The sequence below is a fragment of the Oncorhynchus tshawytscha genome, linkage group LG12 (assembly GCF_018296145.1).
Source record: "Oncorhynchus tshawytscha isolate Ot180627B linkage group LG12, Otsh_v2.0, whole genome shotgun sequence".
In the NCBI taxonomy this organism is placed as follows: domain Eukaryota; kingdom Metazoa; phylum Chordata; class Actinopteri; order Salmoniformes; family Salmonidae; genus Oncorhynchus; species Oncorhynchus tshawytscha.
Genome location: NC_056440.1, coordinates 20,203,281 through 20,228,880, shown reverse-complemented (window position 1 = coordinate 20,228,880; position 25,600 = coordinate 20,203,281). Strand labels below are relative to the sequence as shown.

The following is a 25,600-nucleotide window of genomic DNA, read 5'->3' as shown; positions in this document are numbered from 1 at the left end:
GAGGTCAAATCATGACGTCAGCGATCTTCAGGTCGGAGCTCTGAAATGATGTCCTACATTTTCCGACTTGGAATTCAGAGTTAGATGACCATTAAACTACTTTTTCCAGTCGGAACCCAGTTAACTGTTGTCTTGAATGCCCTGAGTCAGGAATTTCCTAGTTGTTTTGAACACAAAATAATGTCCCAGTGATAAAGATGGATCTTGTCTAAAAGGACTGATCTCACATGCTGACAGATAATACATATCTGATGCAGTTCAGTCTCAGACATGCCTTTAGGTCGACAGTATTGTGTGGTTGCTTGTAGGTAGTTTGCTGTAAGCTTTTGATGCCAAAATACAGTAGGCCTATATTATATGTAATAGTGTTAATGCTGGGAGTGGACCTATGTGTCATTCAAGATAGGGAGGGGTGAGAGTGAGGCGGTGTAACAACATACAATACATTCTCAGACAAGTCAGGCTGTATTAAGATGCAAACCTCCCTCTACAGCCACCAGATCAATAAGTGAGTGACTCCACCCATCCCAGCAGCTCCTGTTCTACCACTCATGCTGACGCGGTATCAACCAGCCCGCACACAGTTAACCTTGACCAACTGGTTTGGCCTGCGTCTGTATCCCAAATGGCACCCATTCCCTTAGAGCTCTGGTAAAAATGAGTGCAGTTTGGGACATTCGTGACAAGGCTGCAGGGAGTACACTACAATCCAATGACGCCAGTTGAATGTATAACAAGGTAGAGCATAAATAGCCATTACCTAAAAATAGCTACCTTGTAGTTTGCTTGTACCGGATTCCTGTGTAATGTAGAAAAACTAACTTTTATTTATTTTTGGTATGTACACATTACACAGTCTTGAGGGAGGCATTTATATTATTTACCAGTAGAGGCTCCTGAGGGGAGGACGACTCATAATAAATGGCTGGAATGGAATGGTATCAAGCACATGGTTTTCATGTGTTTGATACCATTCCAAACATTATTATGAGCCACTCTCCCCTCAGCAGCCTCCACAGTTATTTACACACAATAGATGTAGAACAAAAAAAGGACAGGTTCTACTGAATGTACAGGTAAATATGTTAAAAACACTATTCAGGTAATAAACAGATGAGTCATTTTTAAAAAGGGACACTTACTATACATTTCCTAGAAATAACATATTTCACCTAAATGTGATGGCGCCTTTGACACGAATGGCCAGGAATTCATCATATACATAGAAAAAGTGAGAATAAGCAGTTGGAGGAGAAAAGGAAACAAGTCTCTGTTTAAATCCCATTGTTTAGCCCTTTTCATTGACCTTGCTTGATGAGGATATCTGACATGTCGTCCACCTTCACGAGCTCCAAATTCTTTTAAAAGAAAACAGACAATGAATGACAAGAAAAATTGAGTGGCGTGGTTAACTCTTCATTCACACTCAACTACCAAGTGGAAACAGTCTTGATACTGACGACTATCTGAAAGATTCATAGAGTTTATATTTAACACAGACAAAATAAATTGTGCAGATTAAAAGGGTCTGTGAACCCTTCCAGACACCCACTCAATTAATAAAAGCTCTAAATGTATTGAGTTAATAATGTAGATATGTACTACCACTACATGCCAACATAATAGCCATGTCTAGAACCAACTTATTTTAGTAATGACATGGTGCAATAGGTCAGAGAAGTAGCTACTCACCTTCTCATTGGCCAAGTGCAGCAGGGCAACGAACGCCAGGGGCACAGACAGGTTCTGAGCCATGGTGGGGGGCAGGCTGAAGTGACAGGAGAACAAGACATGGCTTTTATTACATTATTTATCAGCACATATGTCCCATCCACATCCCTTTTAGCAAATGAATGTTTGGACCATCACCATCCAAAGTCCCTCAGTTGGCAGTAATGTCTAAATAAATGACGCATGTCTATCTCGCTACTAGTTTAATGAAAAAACGAAGAAGCAAAACAACTAGAATTCTCTTCAATGGCAGCTGAGAAAACACTATAGCCATTTAAGAATGGGCCCAGTGGTGATACTAAGGCTTGGTACCTTTGAAGCAGGGTCTTTGTGGTCTGACTGAAGACTTTCTCCCCAGACACCTCTGAAGTCTCAGCATTCTCCACCTCCTGCTGAGAACAAAACATAACACTGTCAACCACAAGGATGCAGTCCTGGGTTCAAATACATTTAAAATTTAATTTGTGGTAAATTAAGCTTGGCTGTTGGAATGGAACCAATCGAAAAGTGCAAACCTTGCAGACCTGGGACTCCTGGCAGACCTTAGCAAACGCTCAAAGTATTTGAAAGATTTTGAATACTATTTGAACCCAGGGAAGATTCTCAATGGCGAAAGGTGCATAAAGATGGAGGAATTCAGATTAAGTTATTGTTTTAGCAATACCCACAGTTTTAAAAAACTACGGCACACAACATGGTTCAATGTGCCAATAAATCTGCACAATCTACTTTTTTGCTTTTTAGAATAGTCTTGGATCAAGAATCGGGATCAAGTTTACTGTGCTAATGCAGATACAATACAAGAGTAAATGGGGAGCACTGTATAACACAGTGAAATTAGGCATTTGTAGTAAGTACAGTGGGGCACAAAAGTATTTAGTCAGCCACCAATTGTGCAAGTTTTCCCACTTAAAAAGATGAGGCCTGTACATTATCATAGGTACGCTTCAACTAGGACAGACAAAATGAGAAAAAAAATCCAGAAAATCACATTGTAGGGATTTTTTATGAATTTATTTGCAAATTATGGTGGAGAATAAGTATTTGGTCAATAACAAAAGTTTATGTCAATACTTTGTTATATACCCTTTTTTGGCAATGACAGAGGTCAAACGTTTTCTGTAAGTCTTCACAAGGTTTTCACACACGGTTGCTGGTATTTTGGCCCATTCCTCCATGCAGATCTCCTCTAGAGCAGTGATGTTTTGGGGGGCTGTTGCTGAGCAACACGGACTTTCAACTCCCTCCAAAGATTTTCTATGGGGTTGAGATCTGGAGACTGGCTAGGCCACTCCAGGACCTTGAAATGCTTCTTATGAAGCCACTCCTTCGTTGCCTGGATGGTGTGTTTGGGATCATTGTCATGCTGAAAGACGCAGCCACGTTTCATCTTCAATGCCCTTGCTGATGGAAGGAGGTTTTCACTCAAAATCTGACGATACATGGCCCCATTCATTCTTTCCTTTACACGGATCAGTCGTCCTGGTCCCTTTGCAGAAAAACAGCCCCAAAGCATGATGTTTCCACCCCCATGCTTAACAGTAGGTATGGTGTTCTTTGGATGCAACTCAGCATTCTTTGTCCTCCAAACACGGCGAGTTGAGTTTTTACCAAAAAGTTATATTTTGGTTTCATCTGACCATATGACATTCTCCCAATCTTCTTCTGGATCATCCAAATGCTCTCTAGTAAACTTCAGACGGGCCTGGACATGTACTGGTTTAAGCAGGGGGGCACGTCTGGCACTGCAGGATTTGAGTCCCTGCGGCGTAGTGTGTTACTGATGGTAGGCTTTGTTACTTTGGTCCCAGCTCTCTGCAGGTCATTCACTAGGTCCCCCCGTGTGGTTCTGGGATTTTTGCTCACCGTTCTTGTGATCATTTTGACCCCACAGGGTGAGATCTTGCGTGGAGCCCCAGATCGAGGGAGATTATCAGTGGTCTTGTATGTCTTCCATTTCCTAATAATTGCTCCCACAGTTGATTTCTTCAAACCAAGCTGCTTACCTATTGCAGATTCAGTCTTCCCAGCCTGGTGCAGGTCTACAATTTTGTTTCTGGTGTCCTTTGACAGCTCTTTGGTCTTGGCCATAGTGGAGTTTGGAGTGTGACTGTTTGAGGTTGTGGACAGGTGTCTTTTATACTGATAACAAGTTCAACCAGGTGCCATTAATACAGGCAACGAGTGGAGGACAGAGGAGCCTCTTAAAGAAGAAGTTACAGGTCTTTGAGAGCCAGAAATCTTGCTTGTTTGTAGGTGACCAAATACTTATTTTCCACCATAATTTGCAAATAAATTCATTAAAAATCCTACAATGTGATTTTCTGGATTTATTTTCTTCTCATTTTGTCTGTCATAGTTGAAGTGTACCTATGATGAAAATTACAGGCCTCTCTCATCTTTTGAAGTGGGAGAACTTGCACAATTGGTGGCTGACTAAATACTTTTTTGCCCCACTGTACATGGGGGTCGCCATCTTTATGCATGTCAGCTATTGGGCAAGTCTGTCCACTCCTCCATGACCTGGAAACTCCATGGTCAAGGAGTGTGTGTGAAATTGTTAGTAGGTGAACAGAGGAGTGCTTACCTCCTTTATTAACTACTTCAGCAGAGGATGCACAAGAGTATCCTTTCAGCTTCTATCACAGAAGTGTTTTCAAATCTGCCACACCCCCATTGAATCAGCTGTTCTCATATGAGAAAAGCATGCACACATTTAACAACTATATGCTACTCATCCTTTTATCTATAAAATGTCTTTCACATCTAGCCACATTTGATTTTATCACAACACATTTATTTTGGCATTCCACCCCTGTATACGCAATTTGCCCGATGAAACGTGATTGGAGCAGTCTCACTTCATACAAGAACATTTGTTTCTTCTCTTGACTACCTTTGACCTTTTTCAAGAGCAGGTGAGGAGAGGACAGAAGTGATAGGAGTCGAGCAAAACCTATTGATATTCTACTCAGGTCTGCAAGGAAGAGGCACGGAGGGAAAAAAGCAACATATTAGCCAACCATAGAAGTCAGTCAATGAGACCTCGGAGGGGAAAGAGGCATGAAAACACTTTAAAATTGACCTTGGCTGTTTTTTCCAGACTGTCAGTCAGAAGATTCCACATGATGTTCTTGAGCCTCTTCATGTCCATCTTCTTGGCTGTTTTGGCATAGTTTATCTCAATCTTGTTCACCTGAAATGAAAGGCAAAGCTGGGCTTTAACAACATTTCAAACATGATGCTGCCATTTCAGAGCATTTATACCCTGAAGGCGGCACTGGGTGCCAGTGTCGGGGCAGGCCAGGGCAGAAGTTGGCTGTGTCGTTGGCGTTGTTGCAGTCTTTAATCCTTTCTACACAAATTTTAGAGCATGACACTTGCTGAACACTGGCTCCCCATAACCATTCCCCTTCCCACCCGGTGTGGTTCTGGCACCAGATCGTCCTCCCCATAGGTGGACACGTCGTCATGGTCTTGTGAGGAGGCAAGGTTACTGTCTGCAGAAGGCTGGGTGTCATCTGCACCTCTACTGAAACCTTCCCCATCATCACTGTCCCCACCCTATAGAGAGAGTCGGATAGATATGTAGAGAGAGAGGACGAGAAAGAGATTAGCCAAATAATTACAAAACCAGCTACTAACAAAGTAGGGCTGAAGCTATAGAATTAGTGGGGGTAATGATACACTGGCAAGATCGATATCTCTGTAGTGGTCTTATTGACACATAATGGAAACTGTATAAGACTGACACAGGAGTTACAATACAGACCTGCAGGCCAGGACAGAAGTTGGCTGTGTCGTTGGCGTTGTTGTAGTCGTAGTCTCCGATGCCTTCCAGCTCTCCAGACAACCTCTTCTGGCCCTCTTTACACAACTGACATGGAGCACACACACACACACACACACACGATAACTGACATGGAGCACACACACGATAACTGACATGGAGCACACACACACACGTTTACTGACATGGAGCACACACACACACACACACACGATAACTGACATGGAGCACACACACACACACGATAACTGACATGGAGCACACACACACACACACACGATAACTGACATGGAGCACACACACACACACGATAACTGACATGGAGCACACACGATAACTGACATGGAGCACACACACGTTTACTGACATGGAGCACACACACACACGTTTACTGACATGGAGCACACACACACGTTTACTGACATGGAGCACACACACGTTTACTGACATGGAGCACACACACGTTTACTGACATGGAGCACACACGTCAGTGGCATCAAGATCTTCACTTTATCAGTTGCACCAGCATATCAGTTCCATTCAGCTACGGTTATGAAGCCTGACTGTATCTGGTGGTGGCTGCACATTGTTTTAGCACACCACTGTCCCTTGGTATCACCATGGAGACGCAGGACAGGGTCAACTAGTGTGTGTTACATTCATTTCACCCAAAATGTGTTTATTCCATGCTGGTTGTTGTGTACAGAAGGTCTTACTGTGCTGGCAGGTTTGAGGCTGAGTTGGGACAGGGTCTTAAGGGGGAACTGGAAGTCTGCAGCTAGAGTGGTTCTCTTGTTGCTGGTACTGAGGGCGGACTTGATGATAGTGGTAGCAGCCTGGGAGAACACATTAAGCAGAGGTGAGAGAAAGGTTTGAATCAATGTGTGAGTGGTGAGGAAACTCCTATAGCCACTAAAACCACATTTCCTCGGGTGCAGAAATTGCATAACTGTCTTACACATAGGCAGGGATTGTCAAGACACTTGACCCCTGTATTAGCATCAAAAGTGATTTACAGAAGTGACTAATACAGTAATTGACAACGGCTCAGAAAACGGGCACTTTAACTTTAGAATGTGACTGCCTACTAGTGATTATAAAATCAAATTTAGTCACATGCGCCAAATACAACCTTACAGTGAAATGCTTAAGAGCCCCTAACCAACAATGCAGGAAAACAAATAATTGAGTAAGAATAAGAAATAAAAGTAACAAGTAATTAAAGAGCAGCAGTAAATTAACAATAGCGAGACTATACATGGGGGTACCGGTACAGAGTCAATGTGCACCGGTTAGTTGAGGTAATATGTACATGTAGGTAGAGTTATTAAAGTGACTATACATGCGGTGTAAAGGGGGGGGGGGCAATGCAAATAGTCTGGGAAGCCATATGATTAGATGTTCATGAGTCTTATGGCTTGGGTTTTTTATTTCACCTTTATTTAACCAGGCTAGTTGAGAACAAGTTCTCATTTACAACTGCGACCTGGCCAAGATAAAGCAAAGCAGTGGGACAAACAACAACAGAGTTACACATGGAATAAACAAACATACAATCAATAACACAATAGAGAAAAAGTCTACATACACTGTGTGCAACTGAGGTAAGATAAGGGAGGTTGGCAATAAATAGGCCATAGTGACAAACACCAGAGTGATAGATGTGCAAAAGATGAATATGCAAGTAGCGATACTGGGGTGCAAAGGAGTAAAAAATAAATAACAGTATGGGGATAAGGTAGTTGGATGGGCTATTTACAGATTGGCTATGTACAGGTACAGTGATCTGTAAGCTGCTCTGACAGCTGGTGCATAAAGTTAGTGAGGGAGAAATGAGTCTCCAGCTTCAGGGATTTTTGCAAATCCTTCCAGTCATTGGCAGCAGAGAACTGGAAGGAAAGGCGGCCAAAGGCGGAATTGGCTTTGGGGGTGACCAGTGAGATATACCTGCTGGAGCGAGTGCTATGGGTGGGTGCTGCAATGGTGACCAGTGAGCTGAGATAAGGCAGGGCTTTACCTAGCAAAGACTTACAGATGACCTGGAGCCAGTGGGTTTGGCAACAAATGTGAAACGAGGGCCAGCCAACGAGAACATACAGGTCGCAGTGGTGGGTAGTATATGGGGCTTTGGTGACAAAATGGATGGCACTGTGATCGACTGCATCAAATTGATTGAGTAGGGTATTGGAGGCTATTTTGTAAATGACGTCGCCGAAGTCGAGGATCAGTAGGATGGTCAGTTTTACGAGGGTGTTTGGCAACATGAGTGAAGGATGTTTTGTTGCGAAATAGGAAGCAGATCCTAGATTTAATTTTGGATTGGAGATGGTTAATGTGAGACTGGAAGGAGAGTTTATCGTCTAACCAGACACCTAGGTATTTGTAGTTGTCCACATAGTCAGAACCGTCCAGAGTAGTGATGCTGGATGGGCGGGCAGGTGCGGGCAGCGATCGGTTGAAGAGCATGCATTTAGTTTTACTTGCATTTAAGAGCAGTTGTAGGCCACGGAAGGAGAGTTGTATGGCATTGAAGCTCGTCTGTAGGTTAGTTAACACAGTGTCCAAAAGAGGGGGCAGAAGTATATAGAATGGTGTCGTCTGCGTAGAGGTGGATCAGAGAATCACCAGCAGCAAGAGTGACATCATTGATGTATACAGAGAAAAGAGTCGGCCCGGGTAGAAGCTGTTTAGAAGCCTCTTGGAACTAGACTTGGCGCTCCTGTACCGCTTGCTGTGTGATAGCAGAGAGAAGTCTAACTAGGGTGGCTGGAGTCTGACAATTTTTAGGGCCTTCCTCTGACACTGCCTGGTGTAGAGGTCCTGGATTGCAGGAAGCTTGGCACCAGTGATGTACTGGGCCGTACACACAAAACTCTGTAGTGCCTTACGGTCGGAGGACGAGCAGTTGCCATACCAGGTAGTGATGCTGTAGAACCTTTTGAGGATCTGAGGACCCATGCCAAATCTTTTCAGTCTCCTGAGGGGGAACAGGTTTTGTCGTGCCCTCTTCACGACTGTTTTGGTGTGCTTGGACCAGGGCTAGGCGAGATGATGATAAATATCGTGTGACGATAGACGATTTTCTATTGTTTCATATTATGCTCTCGTTTATTTCGTTGTGTCGCAAATCACACACTTTATATTTGGACATTTGCAACACAAGCAAAACATGGAGGAGAGTGAACGTGATACAGAGCACAGAGACCGTACCTAAAAGAGAGGCTACTTCAGTCGCAAGGGCGTGGTTTGGGTATATAAAGTCTGACACACACCAGAAAAACACCCTCTGCAAAATATGCCACAGGCCGGTCCCGACAACAGGCTCAAACACCACTAACCTCTATGTAGTACAATTCGATGGAAGGAGGTAACAGCTGCCGTTATAACTTACATTTGCAAAGACATGGCTCTAATTTACACTGTCGAGAAACAGGGGTTTCGTGAGTTGGTGCTAACACTCGACTCAAGATACCAAATGCAAATACATTTTTTTTTTGAATTATACTCAACAAATAAAAGGTAATAAGAAATAGGCCTTTACATGTGGACTCTTTATATAAACTATTTATTCATTGAATTTACAGAATGTCTATCGTGATATGTATCGATATCAGGATATGAGATTTTGGCTATATCGCCCATCCCTAACTTGGACCATGTAGGTTTGTTGGTGATGTGGACACCAAGGAACTTGAAGCTCTCAACCTGCTCCACTACAGCCCCGTTGATGAGAATGGGGGCATGCTCGGTCCTCTTCTTCCTATAGTCCACAATCATCTCCTTTGGCTTGATCACGTTGAGGGAGAGGTTTTTGTCCTGGCACCACCCGGCCAGGTCTCTGACCTCCTCCCTATAGGCGGTCTCATCGTTGTCGATGATCAGGCCTACCTATGTTTTGTCATCGGCAAACTTAATGATGGTATTGGGGTCATGCCTGGCAGTGCAGCCATGAGTGAACAGGCAGTACAGTAGGGGACAGAGCACACACCCCTGAGGGCCCTGTGTTGAGGATCAGTGTGTTGGATGTGTTGTTACCTACCCTTACCACCTGGGGGCGGCCCGTCAGGAAGTCCAGGATCCAGTTGCAGAGGGAGGTGTTTTGTCCCAGGGTCGTTAGCTTATTGATGAGCTTTGAGGGCACTATGGTGTTGAACGCTGAGCTGTAGTCAATGAATAGCATTCTCACATAGGTGTTCCTTTTGTCCAGGTGGGAAAGGGCAGTGTGGAGTGCAATAGAGATTGCATCATCTGTGGATCTGTTAGGGCGGTATGCAAATTGGAGTGGGCCTAGGGTTTCTGGGATAATGGTGTTGATGTGAGCCATGACCAGCCTTTCAAAGCACTTCATGGCTACAGACCTGAGTGCTACGGGTCGGTAGTCATTTAGGCAGGTTACCTTAGGGTTCTTGAGCACAGGGACTATGGTGGTCTGCTTAAAACATGTTGGTATTACAGACTCGGACAGGAAGAGGTTGAAAATGCCAGTTAAGACACTTGGCAGTTGGTCAGCGTATGCTCGCAGTGCATGTCCTGGTAATCAGTCTGTGAATGTTGATCTTAATGATCCACCCCTTTTTTTCAATTTTCACCTAAAAATACATACCCAAATCTAACTGCCTGTAGCTCAGGCCCTGAAGCAAGGATATGCATATTCTTGGTACCATTTGAAAGGATACACTTTGAAGTTTGTGGAAATGTGAAAGGAATGTAGGAGAATAACACACTAGATTTCGTAAAAGATAATACAAAGAAAAAAAAAAAAGTGTTCTTTTGTACCATCATCTTTGAAATCCATAATGTATTATTCCAGCCTAGGTGCAATTTAGATATTGGCCACTAGATGGTAGCAATGTATGTGCAACATTTTAGACCGATCCAATGAACCATTGCATTTATGTTCAAAATGTTGTGTCAAGACAGCTCAAATGTGCCTAATTTGTTTATTAATAACTTTTCATGTTCAAAATGGTGCACCTCTCCTCACTCTTTCACTGTAATAGCTACTGTAAATTGGACAGTGCAGTTAGATTAAATTCTTGTTAATCTTCCTGACTATCAGATATCTAAATTATGTTCTGGGAAATGTTATTGTACTTAGAACCTCATGCTAATCGAATTAGCCTGTGTCAGCGCAACCATCCCGTGGAAGGGACACTGATCCCAAATAAGTTTTAAAGGTCTTACTCACATCGGCTGCGGAGAGCATGATCAGTCTTCCGGAACAGCTGGTGCTCTCATGCATGTTTCAGTGTTATTTGCCTCAAAGCGAGCATAGAAGTATTTTAGCTCATCTGGTAGGCTCGTGTCACTGGGCAGATCTCGGCTGTGTTTCTTTGTAGTCTGTAATGGTTTGCAAGGCCTGTCACATCCGACGAACATCAGAGCCTATGTAGTACAATTCGATCTTAGTCCTCCATTGATGCTTTGATGGTTCGTTGGTGGGCATAGCGGGATTTCTTATAAGCTTCCGGGTTAGAGTCATGATCCTTGAAAGTGGCAGCTCTGGCCTTTAGCTCAGTGCGGATGTTGCCTGTAATCCATGGCTTCTGGTTGGGGTATGTACGTATGGTCACTGTGGGGACGACGTCGTCAATGCACTTATTGATGAAGCCAATGACTGATGTTGTGTACTCCCCAATGCCATCGGAGAAATCCCGGAACATATTCCAGTCTGTGCTAGTAAAACAATCCTGTAGCTTAGCATTTGTTTCATCTGTCCACTTTTTTATTGATCTTGTCACAGGTGCTTCCTGCTTTATTTTTCCTTGTAAGCAGGAATCAGGAGGATAGAATTATGGTCAGATTTGCCAAATGGAGGACAAGCTTTGTATGCGGAGTAAAAGGTGGTTCAGAGTTTTTCCTCTGGTTGCACATTTAACATGCTGATAGAAATTTGGTAAAACTGATTTAAGTTTCCCTGCATTAAAGTCCCCGGCTACTAAGTGCACCGCCTCTGGGTGAGTGTTTTCCTGTTTGCTTATGGCGGAATACAGCACATTCAGTTATGTCTTAGTGCCAGCATCAGTCTGCGGTGGGATGTAGACAGCTACGAAAAATACAGCTGAAAAGTCTCTAGGTAGATAGAGTATCTCATGATAAGCTGTAGACCACACTACCTCAGGTGAGCAAAACCTTGAGAATATTAATTCCAAAAATGTAGCTCAAACAATAATCAGAGAACTGGGGGGGTTACCAAGGGCTTACTCTAGTGGTGCAGAAGTAGGTTTCAATGTTGACATGGTCGTTAAAGTCAATTTCAAAGGCATTCTTAGACTTCCTCTTGCGACCCTCCTTCTCAGGCATGTTGTCCTCTACACACACACACACGAGCGAGACAGAGGAATGAACAGGTGATATTTAGTGGCCAATGCTGTTAAGGAATCCTCTCAAACACAGATAAACTACATATACAACATGACTTTGTCCGTACAACCACCACTCACTCTTGTGCAGAGTTTTGAAGCGCCAGTAGCCAGGACCTGCCCAGGTAGCCATGGTCCTAGGGCTGAAGTAGGAGTACTCTCTGGGCTGGTTGGACAGCTGCAGACACATGGTGGCTATGTCCCCCCCTCCAATGGGAATCACATCCCTGTGGACAGTCAACCACACCACAGAATGACATTAAAATACATGGCCAGCAGCATAGCACCCTGCATCCCACTGCTGGCTTGCCTCTGAAGCTAAGGGTTGGTTCTGGTCGGTCCATAGATGTGAGACCAGATGCTGCTGGAAGTGGTGTTGGAGGGCCAGTAGGAGGCCCTCTTTCCTCTGATAAAAATAAATAAAAGCCAATCCTCCTGTGCAGTGATTGGGGACATTACCCTGTGTATGGTACCATCTTTCAGATAGGACGTTAAATGAGTGTCCTGACTGTGGTCACTAAAGATCCCATGGCATTTATTGTACGAGTAGGGGTGTTAACCCCGGTGTCCTTGCTAAATTCCCAATCTGGCCCGCATACTATCATGGCCACCTAATTGTCTAATTGGCTCATCCATCTCCCCTGTAACTATTGCCCAAGATGTTTTTTTCCCCATCAGTTTCATTTTTAAACCTAGACTGGGAAAAATATGGATTTAATAAACACATCTTCAGTTAATCCAATTTCTTTTGCTAGGATAAGTAACTAATTCTAAAGCCTGCCTGGACCTAAGATAAGGAGGTCATTAGTAGAGCTTTTTCTGTCGAGTCAAATTGTTTCCCTTCATTCATCCAGACATCTAAACTGGATATTTAAAGGGTTTGGGTGTGTTACCGTCATAACAGTTTTGAAACACTCAGGACATCATGGTACACACAACAACAACAAAACTAGAGACAGAACAAGGTCAATTAAAACTACCGGACAGGTTTCCTTGTGGGATACCGTTCCTCATGAAACATCTCTGGGATCCTCTAAGGCAAGTATTCCCAAACTGGAGTATGCATAATGCTGTCAGGTGTGTGCGTATGTGTATATATACACAAAATATAAATTGGCTGTTTGAAAATGTGAATACACACGCACATAAAAATCTTCACATTTTCAAACAGCCAATTTATATTTTCGAAAGGGGCTATACATTTAGGTGAGGTTTTTCCCCCCTCGTTTAAGTAGCCTCATTTCACTGCCAAAAAAATCAAATGAAACCATCTAGGGTTCAGCGAAATAACAATGTCAAATACAGGTAGCCTAGTCAGAAAATGTACATACAATCACATTAACCGTTGCTCTCCCATGGGTGAAACTGTCACTCTTGCGCAGATATTTAGAAACAAAACATGCCAATTTGAAAAATACACCACAGGAGTTTGAGCGAAAATTAACATGACTTTCGAGTAGTAAGACGTGTATAAAAGCAACAGATACCATTAAGAAGAAGGGGCTAGAAGCGTCTTATATGGTGAGCTACCGAGTGGCAAGGACAGGCAAGCCTCATACTATTGTGGAGGACTTCATTCTTCCTGCTGCAGTGGATATGGCTGGGGCAATATTGGGGGAAAAGGCAAATAAAACTATACAGACAATGCCTTCATCCAACAACACTGTTTCATGACACATTAGTAACATGGATGGAGATGTTTTGAAACAATTACTGCTTCGGCATACAAGCCAGTGAATCCTAAGCGTTACAGCTAGATGAGTCAACAGACATGGCGGGCCTGGCACAGCTTCTGGCATATGTCCGTTACGTTGACGGGGGGGGTCAATTAAGGAAGACATCCTCTTCTGCAAACCAGGACAACAGGAGAGGATATTTTTAAAGTACTGGACAGCTTTGTGACATCAAATGGACTTGTGATCAAGATGTGTTGGCATCTGTACTGATGGCGCAAAAGCCATGACAGGGAGACATAGTGGAGTGGTAACACGCGTGCAAGCAGTTGCTCCCGACGCCACTTGGGTACACTGCAGTATCCACCGAGAGGCTCTTGCTGCCAAGGGAATGCCTGACAGCTTGAAAGAACTTTTGGACACAACAGTGAAAATGACTAACTTTGTTAAAGCAAGGCCCCTGAACTTGTGTATTTTCTGCATTATGCAATGATATGGGCAGCGACCATGTAATGCTTTTACAACATACCAGAAAGAAGTGCGCTGGTTATCAAGGGGCAAAGTATTGACACGTTTTTTTTAATTGAGAGAAAAGCTTAAAGTTTTCTTTACTGACCATAATTTGCACTTGTCAATGCTTGCATGATGATGAGTTCCTCACACAACTGTCCTATCTAGGTGATGTTTTTTCTCACCTGAATGATCTGAGTCTAGGATTACAGGGACTCTCCGCAACTATATTCAATGTGCAGGACAAAATTGAGGCTATGATTAAGAAGTTGGAGCTCTTCTCTGTCTGCATTAACAAGGACAACACACAGGTATTTCCATCATTGTATGATTTTTTGTGTGCAAATGAACTCAAGCTTATGGACAATGTCAAATAGCGAAGCACCTGAGTGAGCTGGGTGCGCAATTACGCAGGTACTTTCCCGAAATGGATGACACAAACAACTGGATTCGTTATCCCTTTCATGCCCTGCCTCCAGTCCACTTACAGATATCTGAACAAGAGCCTCCTCGAAATTGCAGCAAGCTGAAAATTGAATTTAATCAATCATAAGCCACTGCAGATTTCTGGATTGGGCTGCGCTCAGAGTATCCTGTCTTGGCAAATCGCGCGGTTAAGACACCGATGCCCTTTGCAACCACTCACTTGGGAGAGTGGATGCTCGGCCCTCACTAGCATAAAAAGTAAATACAGGCACAGACTGCGTGTGGAAAATTATTTAAGAGGGAGACTCTCTCCAATTCAACATTGCAGAGTTATGTGCATCCTTTCAAGCACACCCTTCATTAACCCGTGGTGAGTTATTCACCATTTTTGATGAACAAATATGTTTTTGCAAGATGGCTAAATAAAGAGCAAAATTATTGATTATTATTATATAATTATTTGTGCCCTGGTCCTTTGAGCTCTTTGTCACTTCCCACGAGCCGGGTTGTGACCAAAACTCACACTCATTCTTATGTTTAATAAATGTATCGTATAGTGTGTGTGGGGTAGGCTTACAATGATGGCAAAAAACAACATTTGAGAATGTGCTGACCCTGGTGCTACAGGGGGTACGCAACTGGAGGTTGAATGTTTGAAGGGGTACGGGGCTATAAAGAGTTTGGGAACCACTGCTCTACAGGTATAAACAAGCAGAGTACCAACAAACACCCCCAGGTTGTTACCACCCTGTAACAAACACCCTCAGTACACTCACCTTCCTCTCCCCGGCCCTCCAGCCTTACAGCCATCCTTGTGTTCCTTGGAGCCCTCTCCACCATAATCCCCCTGACCCTCCTCATAGTCTCCATCAAAATTATCCCCAAAATCCTGACACTCCTCCTCATCCGGCTCCGCCTCAGCGTTCCGGTCAAACACGTGATCCCCCTGCTTCATCTTCTCCAGCATCTGGGTCATGGTCTGTAATAGAAGAATGATTTATATAGGGCTATAGGGCTATATGACTACTGTATCAAAACAATACCTCCAATCTGTATCATTTCCAAACTAAAATAAAGACGTGTGCTTCCCAAATGGCACCCTATTCCTTATACCGTGCACTATGTTTGACCAGGGCCCATAGAGTCCTGGTCAAAAGTAGTGCACTATATAGGAAATAGGGTGCCATTTGGAATGGAAGCTGTGTATATTGCAAGTGTATGTTGCGCTCACCTGGTCAGGTTTCCAGCTGGTGAAAGAGAAGTCTGCCAGGGAGGGGCAGATGGAGCTCTTCTCCTGGGTCTGCTGGAGACCACCTGTCCAATCACACAATAATTTCATAAATGAAACCATTAAAACGCAATATGTAGGCCAAGTGCCAATAATTTACAGCATCGTTTCTTAATCCTGGTTCTGGGTGGGTGCACATTTTTGTTTTGTCCTCACACTACATACCCGATTCCACTAACAGACTCATCATCATACCTTAGATTAGTAAAATCAGGAGTGTAGTGCTAGGGCAAAACAAAAATGTGAACCGTTTTGGGTCCCCAGGACCAGGATTGAGAAACACTGCCTTACAGCATCACTCAACAATCAACACAACCAGACTTTGAGAAAATCTAGAGATTCTATGCCAGACTACAGCAAAAACAGCCCAGGGGTCATATGTATTCATGTGTCTCAGGAGCAGTGGTTAATTTAATCTGGATTCTGCTGCAAGAGGATCTGGCACTTCACCGTTTCGGAACCTATTTGCCGGGATTCAGTACCTGTCGTGGCATGAAAAATTATTTTCACTGTAAAAATGAAAGTTGACTCCACCAGATTTATTCTGCCCCCTAACATATGTGATGTGAAAACATGCCTGATATTCTAAGAATTGATTTGTGTGGGCCAGCCTGGGTTTTTGCGCAACATTGTAGCCTATATAGACCAACGCACGTGGCCATTGCTGTGGTGAGAGAAAGAAACACGCCTGTATCTTGCACTACATTATTTATTTCCTTATAGAACCATAGCCACAATAATTGTGCTGGAGGTGCCGTAGCACCCCTGATAAATGTCCATATATTTACCAAAGTTATGGAATCACTGCCGTCAGTTCAGAAATAAGGAGTAGGCCTATAATTTAGCCACAGAGGATCAATAACTTTTTTTGTTTGTTTAATAGCCTAGCTGTGGATTGTGTGTAGCCCAAATCACAACTCAAGCCAAAAGACTGCGGAACAGTTCATCAAATGGCTATCCGGACAATTTACATTGACCATTTTATTTATTAATCTTAATTGTTTTGCACCGGCTCTATGCTCACTCTCTAGACTCTACCCACACACGTTCACATGCATATTGATGCCACACACACACACACTTTCACATACGCTGCTGCTACTCTGTTTATTACATATCCTGATTGCCTAGTCACTTCTACCGACATGTACATACTGTATTACCTCAACTACCTCGTACCCCTGCACATTGGCTCGGTACTGGTACTCCTTGTACATAGCACTTTTGTTGTTACTATTTTCTTTTTATTTAGAAAATATATTTGTCTTACTTTTTAAGTTTTGCATTGTTGGGAATGGGCTTTTAAGTAAGCATTTCACTGTAAAGCCTACACCTGTTCTATTCGGTGCATGTGACCAATAAAATGCGATTTGATGCCTACAGTCGGGAACGAGCAGTAAATCTGTAAGTGAACAGCATGCAGCCAAAAACAGGCCCTTAGCAATCATTTCAAATACAATCTCGGGAAAACACAGGTTGTAAAGCAAATGGAACCTGCTGAAAAGACTAATATGTCTACCAAGTTATCAACTTCCAAATGGACCTATTGAGTGAACTTCATTGTTTTACAAAGTAAAACGAGAGAGATAAGCTTTTGGCACGAGCACATCAACCATCACTGGTGAGTGAGCTGCACATCATTGGGTGAGTCAGTGAAATTGGAAAGCTTTTTAAAGACTAATTTCCTTTTCATATTGTCATATTCATATTGTACAATATGTTTGTCTCCACACACCTAGGCCAAAGTTATTGATGGATTCAAGACAGGTCGTTTTTATTGATTCTTAGTTTGTCAGTGTCAAAGTATCCAGAAATTCCAATAACTTGTTGGGCATTAAAAAAAGACTCTGCTAAAGTCTCGAGTCATCTAAAATGATATAGAATTGCATGAAATTAGTTTATGCAAGACCAAATTTTCCTCAGATCCCAAGCTACAAAAAGGTCCCCCATGAGTGCAACTTCTACAAATCGCCTCTACTGCACTATGCCAGTACGCAAAAGCGATAATGCATCCGATGCTTTATTATGAAGGTGAAATCATTTTTTATGCGCTCCGGTACCTCAGAGCCCCCCAGGTCACCCCTCTCTCAGGCTCACTTTGTTCAGGCACCTCTCAATTGACAAAGTAAGCACTGAGTAGGAGTGCTGTTCTAGGATCAGACTCCCATTGTACACAATCATATACATTGTGATCTAAAAGGCAAAGCTGATCCTAAATCAGAACTTCTACTCTTGGGTACTTGCTACATATGTCCCGGGTCAAAAAGTGTGATGCTGACGTGACCCAGTCAGTGTTACCTGTGAAGGGCAGCGAAGGGACGTGCTGCGGAGGAGACTGGGAGCAGGAGTGAGTGGAGTGCAGCAGGGTCATGTGGGAGGGGAAGAGCAGCTCACAGCTACTGTCTTCACTGAACAGCACCGACAGGAATACGCCTGCTGTGCTGCTCTCATTGAAGGACGACACCATGCGCTGGAACATGGGGTCGACCTGGAGTTGGAGGGGTGGGATGATAACGAGGAGAATATTGGTGAGTTTACCATGTGTGAGCTTTGTAGGATCTGTAGGATCCATACTCTCAGTAAATATCATAATAAGTCCTCTGGCTTTGTATTTATTATGGATCCCCATAAGCTGCTACCAAGGCAGCAACTACTCTTCCTGGGGTCCGGCAAAAGGCAGTTATACAATTTTAATAACATTACATTCATAACAGATTACACAAATCAAATTTCATTGGTCACATACACATGGTTAGCAGATGCGAGTGTAGCGAAATGCTTGTGCTTCTAGTTCCGACAGTGCACGAATATCTAACAAGCAATCTAACAATTAAACAACAACTACCTAATACACACAACTCTAAAGGGATGGAATAAGAATATGTACATATAAATATATGGATGAGCGATGACCGAGCAGCATAGGCAAGATGCAATAGATTGTATAAGATACAGTATAAACACATGCGTTGACTTATGTAAGATAATGTAAACATTCAAGTGGCATTATTTAAAGTGACTAGTGATCCATTTATTAAAGTGGCCAATGATTTGAGTCTATGTAGGCAGCAGCCACTGTGTTTCTGATGGCTGTTTCGCACTCTGATGGCCTTGAGATAGCTGTTTTTCAGTCTCTCAGTCCCAGCTTTGATGCACCTATACTGACATCACCTTCTGGATGGTAGCGGGGTGAACAGGCAGTGGCTCGGGTTGTTGTTGTCCTTGATGATCTTTTTGGCCTTCCTGTGACATCGGGTGCTTTAGGTGTCCTGGAGGATATGTAGTTTGCCCCCGGTGATGCGTTGTGCAGACCGCACCACCCTCTAGAGAGCCTTGCGGTTAAGGGCGGTGCAGTTGCCGTACCAGGCGGGGATACAGCCCGAAAGGAAGCTCTCAATTGCCCATCATTAAAAGTTTGCCAGTGTTTTAGGTCACAAGCCAAATTTCTTCTGAGGTTGAAGATGCACTGTTGCGCCTTCTTCACCACACAGTGTGTGTGGGTGGACCATTTCAGTTAGTCTGTGATGTGTACGCTGAGGAAATTAAAAACGTTCCACCTTCTCCACTGCTGTCCCGTCGATGTGGATAGAGAGGTGCTACCTCTGCTGTTTCCTGAAGTTCACGATCATCTCCTTTGTTTTGTTCACATTGAGTGAGAGGTTGTTTTCCTGACACTACACTCCGAGTGCCCTTACCTCCTCCCTGTAGGCTGTCTCGTCGTTGTTGGTAATCAAGCCCACTACTGTTGTGTCGTCTGCAAACTTGATGATTGAGTTGGAGGCATGCATGGCCATGCAGGTAAGGTGGAGGTGATCCTTGACTAGTCTCTCAAAGCACTTCATGATGACAGAAGTGAGTGCTACGATAGTCATTTAGTTCAATTATCTTTGGCTTCCTGGGTACAGGAATAATGGTGGACATCTTGAAGCATGTGGGGACAGCAGACTGGGATAGGGAGCGATTGAATATGTCCGTAAGAACACTAGCCAGCTGGTCTGCGCATGCGGCTAGGGATGCTGTCTGGGCCAGCAGCCCAGCGAGGGTTAACACGTTAAAATGTCTTACGTCAGCCACAGAGAAGGAGAGGGGGGCCCGCAGTCCTTGGTAGCGGGCCGCGTCGGTGGTACTGTATTATCCTCAACGCGGGCAAAGAAGGTGTTTCGTTTGTCTGGAAGCAAGACGGTGTCCGTGACGTAGCTGGTTTTCTTTTTGTAGTCCGTAACTGCCTGTAGACCCTGCCACATACGTCTCGTGTCTGAGCTGTTGAATTGCGACTCCACTTTTTCCCTATAACAACATGTCGGTTGTTTGATTGCCTTGGAGGGAATAAATACACGGTTTATATTCAGCCATATTCCCAGTCATCTTTCAGACAGCAGCTTACAACACACCTAGTCTGTGCCCTCAGGCCCCCACTCCACTACCACATATCTACAACACAAAATCCATGTGTACTTGTGTGTATAGTGCGTATGTTATTGTGTGTGTATGCATGTGTCTGTGCCTATGTTTGTGTTGCTTCACAGTCCCCGCTGTTCCATAAGGTGTATTTTTATCTGTTTTTTAAAATCTGATTCTACTGCTTGCATCAGTTACCTGATGTGGAATAGAGTTCCCATGTAGCTATAGTCGGTTCTGGACTTGGACAGTGAAGAGACCTCTGGTGCCATGTCTTGTTGGGTATGCATGGGAGTCTGAGCTGTGTGCTAGTCATTTAAACAAACAGCTCGGTGCTTTCAACATATCAATTCCTCCCACAAATACAATTAGTGATCAAGTCAATCTCTCCTCCACTTTGAGCCAGGAGAGATTCATGTTTGCTCTCTGTGTACATCCAAGGGCCAGCCATGCTGCCCTGTTCTGAGCCAATTGCAAAAAAAATAGCTCCCTCTCCGTGGCACCTGACCACACGACTGAACAGTGCGACAAAACTAGGGCCTGTAGGACCTGCCTTGTTGATAGTGCTGTTAAGGTAGAGCAGCTCTTTATTATGGACAGACTTCTCCCCATCTTAGCTACTGTTGTATCAATATGTTTTAACCATGACAGTTTACAATCCAGGGTTACTCCAAGCAGTTTAGTCACCTCAACGTGCTCATTTTCCAGTGGCATGACGTTAGTAAAGATGGAAAAAAGTAAGGGGCCTAGACAGCTGCCTGTGGAATTCCTGATTCTACCTGGATTATGTTGGTGAGGCTTCTGTTGAAGAACACTCTCCATGTTCTGTTAGCCAGGTAACTGTTTATCCACAATATTTCATTGGGTGCAAAGCCATAACACATACATTTTTCCAGTAGCACACTATGATCAATAATGTCAAAAGCCCACTGAAGTCTAACAAATCAGCCCCCACAATATTTATCATTAATTTCTCTCAGCCAAACATTTGTGTAAGTGGTGTGCTTGTTGAATGTCCTTTCCTATAAGCGTGCTGAAAGTCTGTTGTCAATTTGTTTACTGTAAAATAGCATTGTATCTGGTCAAACACAATTTTTTTCCAAAACTTTATTAAGGGTTGGTAAGAGGCTGATTGGGTGGCTATTTGACCCAGTCATTCCTCTATTCTTAGGTGGCGGAATGACTTTTGCTTCCCTCCAGGACTGAGGGCATACACTTTCTAGTAATACAATAACAACAATTATTTCACCTATTCCACACTCACCTTACAAAATTCAAAAGGCTTTCTGCACCAATTCCATTTATATTCAGAGTTTGGCTATGTGTCTCAAAAATGTCCAGGTGACTCCACATCAAACCTCACAGGCATAGCTTGGTCCTTTACCTCAGGCTATTCCTGGAGCAGGAAAACCATCACTTACCTCACACTTCCTCTCCGACTCAGAGCTGTCGATGTTGCTCAGGTTCTGCTCCACAGTCTTTTTGGGAGGCCTCTTCTTCTTCACCACCTGCTTGGCAGCCAGCTCTCCTGCAGCACCCTCCGCCATCTCTCCCCCATCTCCTGCTCCATGCGCATAGGAAAAGGTCAGAGCCTGATTATCTTTTATTGACAGCAAAAAATATATATATATTTTTTTTACAACAGAGCAAGTCACAGTATGGCACCATAGAATAGTTTGCCATTTGGGACACACAGACAGTGTATGGATGTTATAGTTAAGAGTCTCTCACCTTCCCCAGGCTTGGTCTCAGCACCCAGTCCTCCCAGTACTCTGTAGGCATCAGCATGGACAGCATCCACTCGGACTGCGTAAATCTTGGTGCTGGCGTCCAAGGTACCCGCTGCCACCTTGGCAAGGACAGAGAAAAACACATCATCTCATACAGCCAACAGACGCTAGGCCCATAAAGTGAAATGACCAGTCTGTCATCAATATACTCCATTAGTTTGGAATAAGCCTATAAAAACAAACAATGTATATCTTAAGTGGTTGCGCTACAAGCTTATTTCTTTATTAGTAGATTACACTTTAATCTCCTCAATAGTAGTGGAAATCTGAAGAGAGTTTTGTGATGAGTAAATTTAAAGAGATATAAGAAACAGAAACTACAATAAAAGGAATAATTAATGTATCAAGCCATACCTTGAAATTTGTGAGCTCAGAATCCTTCTGTTTGAGGATGTCAGCCATGTAGTCAATCAGGTGGAGACCAAAGGCATTTTTGGTGGTAATTTTCTACAAAAATAGGATAAAGCTTTGTGAATCTGAGACACCAGTTTCCAATAACCTGCATGGCTGGAGATACAGTGCCTTCAGAAATTATTCACACCCCTTGACTTTTCCCCACATTTCGTTCTGTTATAGCCTGAATATAAAATGGATTAAAATTGAGATTGTGTGTCACTGGCATGCCTACAGACAATACCACACAATGTCAAAGTGTTTTTATATTTGCAAATTAATAACAAAAATTACAGCTGAAATGTCTTGAGTCAATAAGTATTCAACCCCTTTGTTATGGCAAGCCCAATGAAGTTCAGGAGTAAGAATTTGCTTAACCAGTCACATAATAAGTTGCATGGACTGTGTGCAATAGTGTTTAACATGATTTTTGAACGACTACCTCAATCTCTGTACCCCACACATACAGATAACTGTAAGGTCCTTCAACCGAGCAGTGAATTTCAACCACAAAGACCAGGGAGTTTTTCCAATGCCTTGCAAAGAAGGGCATTTATTGGTAGATTAAAATTAAATAAAAAGCAGACATTAAATATCCCTTTGAGCATGGTGAAGTTATTAATTACACTTTGGATGGTGTATCAATACACCCAATCACTACAAAGATACATAAGTCCTTCCTAACTCAGTTCCCGAAGAGGAAGGAAACCACTCAGGGATTTCAACATGAGGCCAAAAGTGACATTAAAACAGTTAGAGTTTAATGGCTGTGATAGGACAAAACTGAGGATAGATCAACAACATTGTAGTTACTCCGCAAACACTAACCTAATTGACAAAGTGAAAAGAAGGATGCCTGCACAGAATAATATTCCTAAACATGCATCCTGTTTGCTACAAGGTACAACTGCAAAATATTTGGCAAAGAAATTAACTTTATGTCCTGAATACAAAGCGTTTTGTTTGGGACACATTGAACACAACATATCACTGAGTAGCACTCTTTTTTTCAAGGCTGTATCATGTTATGGGTATGCTTGTCATTGGCAAGGACTATGGAGCTTTTTAGGATAAAAAGAAACAGAAGAACTAAGCACAGGCAAAATCATAAAGGAACAGAGCTGAAAAATAATAATGTGCAAATGTTGTACAATCCAGGTTTGCTAAATTCTTAGAGATTCTTCCAGAAAAAGACAGCTAAAATTGCTTCCAAATGTGATTGTAACATGTACTGACACAGGGGTGTCATAAAAATAAAAAAAACATGTTTCCACTTTGTCATTATGTGTGTAAATGGGTGAGAAAAAAATGTATGTTATTTATTTTGAATTCAGGCTGTAACAAAATGTGGAATAAGTCAAGGGGTATTAATACCTTCTGAAGGAAACGCATGACGCCATAAGCGATGACTCGGAGCGAGAACATATTCTGCCCCTCTTAGAAGAGTGCCTTTTAACGGCAGTATATGCTTGCACATGCTGCTTACATTTTCAGTGGAGAGCTTGATGCAGGTGGAGTAATGCTCTGAGATCTGTGCATTTGACAGTTTGGGTACAGCAGCAGGGGTCCCCTTGGTGCTGAACACAAACACAAGGATTGTCTCTTACAAAGGTCTAAATCAACAGAATACCTGTCAAGATGTAGTACTAAAGGAGATTACTGGCAGAGAGAGGGCTTGTCCTACCTATGAGAGGTAGATTCATTAAATGAGGAGTCAGCGGCAGCTTGCAGGCCAATGACCCGGGATCTGCGCCTCTGACGCCGCTCTAGCTCATCATCGTTTCCCTCGAAAGATGCGAAGAGCGGGGTGCTGCTCGCGACAGGAGAGTCGCCCCTGTGCTTCAGGGACGGTGAGGCCCACTGACGCACCCGGGAAAGGGGTGAGGACGATGAGCTCATCGTGACTGCCAGTGGGGAGAGGGGGACACAGATGCACATTAAGTTCTTTATTCCTCTCTGCTTCCTAAAGTTACATTTATTAAAATGAGTTATACTGTCGGTAGCTAACAGTAACGTTAGCTGTTGGATATTTGATCATAGGAGCATAGCTATCTAACGTTACCAAAGCAAAGGCGGCTTGATTTTTTTCAAAGCAATCCTAAATTAACACAACGTTTTTGTTATTGGCCACCTGTAAACAAAGTAATTTTAGTTGGCACTTGGGCTGGCAAAGCTAAACCTAGCTATCCTAAATACAGGAAGGTATCGTTTAATTGTTGGTAGCTGTGATACTAACGTTAACGTTACCTAGTTAGCCAACTTTTTAGCTAGCTAAAAACACAACTGGATTAGATAACTTGCTACTCTAGTTTAACTATATCTGATATCAATAAACTAGTTAAGTTAGCTAAAGTTAGTGAAGGTTGGGTGGGTATGATTTGTGTAATGTTCCAACAGGAATCCGTTCCAAAAACTTCGTAAATAACAAGGATGCCAACAACAAACGCCCACCCAACCTTCACTAACTTTAACTAACTTAACTAGTTTATTGATGTCAGGATCTTTCTTTCTCTCGGCGGACCTGAGCCCTAGGACCATGCCTCAGGACTACCTGGCATGATGACTCCTTGCTGTCCCCAGTCCATCTGACCGTGCTGCTGCTCCAGTTTCAACTGTTCTGCCTTATTATTATTGGACCATGCTGGTCATTTATGAACATTTGAACATCTTGGCCATGTTCTGTTATAATCTCCACCCGGCACAGCCAGAAGAGGACTGGCCACCCCACATAGCCTGGTTCCTCTCTAGGTTTCTTCCTAGGTTCTGGCCTTTCTAGGGAGTTTTTCCTAGCCACCGTGCTTCTACACCTGCATTGCTTGCTGTTTGGGGTTTTAGGCTGAGTTTCTGTACAGCACTTTGAGATATCAGCTGATGTATGAAGGGCTATATAAATTAATTTGATTTGAATTAAAGGTTAACTAAAATGTGCTAATTTGCCATCCCCAGATTTTGTTTATGCTAGCTAACGAGTATGAAAACAAAAGCTGTAAATAGATTGAATTCGTACATTACCTCGATTATTTCCAAAGCTTCTGGAACAGTGAACTGTTTCTTTATATATAGCTACATAAAAATGAAAACAAAGCGTATTTTGCTTTGTATGACTGCACTTTTGTTCCTGATCAGATTTGAAAATGTGCGCTGAAGGGTTTACGTAATGACAGTGGGCGTTACCATGTTGAATCGACACTCGACTCCGCCCCATTGAGGTAGCTCCGCCCATACAACATTTTGTGTTT

At 43.1% G+C, this 25,600-nt stretch overlaps 1 protein-coding gene across 2 annotated transcripts; it reads right to left on the bottom strand.

Moving 5' to 3' along the window:
* Window positions 1-804: 804 nt before the first annotated feature.
* Window positions 805-25,526, bottom strand: LOC112262673 (condensin complex subunit 2-like). 2 transcript variants are annotated; one of them, XM_024438353.2, is made up of 18 exons: window positions 25,374-25,526; window positions 24,046-24,265; window positions 23,848-23,938; window positions 22,323-22,415; window positions 21,910-22,027; window positions 21,600-21,739; window positions 18,079-18,268; window positions 15,724-15,806; window positions 15,269-15,471; window positions 11,965-12,110; window positions 11,726-11,832; window positions 6,238-6,357; window positions 5,504-5,608; window positions 5,152-5,295; window positions 4,817-4,927; window positions 2,044-2,123; window positions 1,693-1,768; window positions 805-1,358 (listed from the first exon to the last, which is right to left on the bottom strand). In XM_024438353.2, the coding sequence occupies exons 2-18, from the start codon at window positions 24,258-24,260 to the stop codon at window positions 1,299-1,301; spliced, it is 2,082 nt and encodes a 693-aa protein (XP_024294121.1). In that variant the 5' UTR covers window positions 24,261-24,265; window positions 25,374-25,526; the 3' UTR covers window positions 805-1,298. The 2 variants fall into 2 exon arrangements, with proteins under 2 accessions (XP_024294121.1, XP_024294122.1); XM_024438354.2 differs by having other exon boundaries at window positions 2,044-2,120.
* Between the last annotated feature and the right edge of the window lie 74 nt (window positions 25,527-25,600).

What these genes read in the sequence shown, in the direction of transcription:
- LOC112262673 (XM_024438353.2), bottom strand. Translation starts at nt 24,260, where the DNA reads ATGAGCTCATCGTCCTCACCCCTTTCCCGGGTGCGTCAGTGGGCCTCA. An exon ending in TCAAGCTCTCCACTGAAAAT is followed by an intron (nt 22,416 to 23,847) that starts GTAAGCAGCATG and finishes CTATTTTTGTAG; the next exon opens with AAAATTACCACCAAAAATGC. An exon ending in CCCTTCGCTGCCCTTCACAG is followed by an intron (nt 15,807 to 18,078) that starts GTAACACTGACT and finishes GTGATTGGACAG; the next exon opens with GTGGTCTCCAGCAGACCCAG.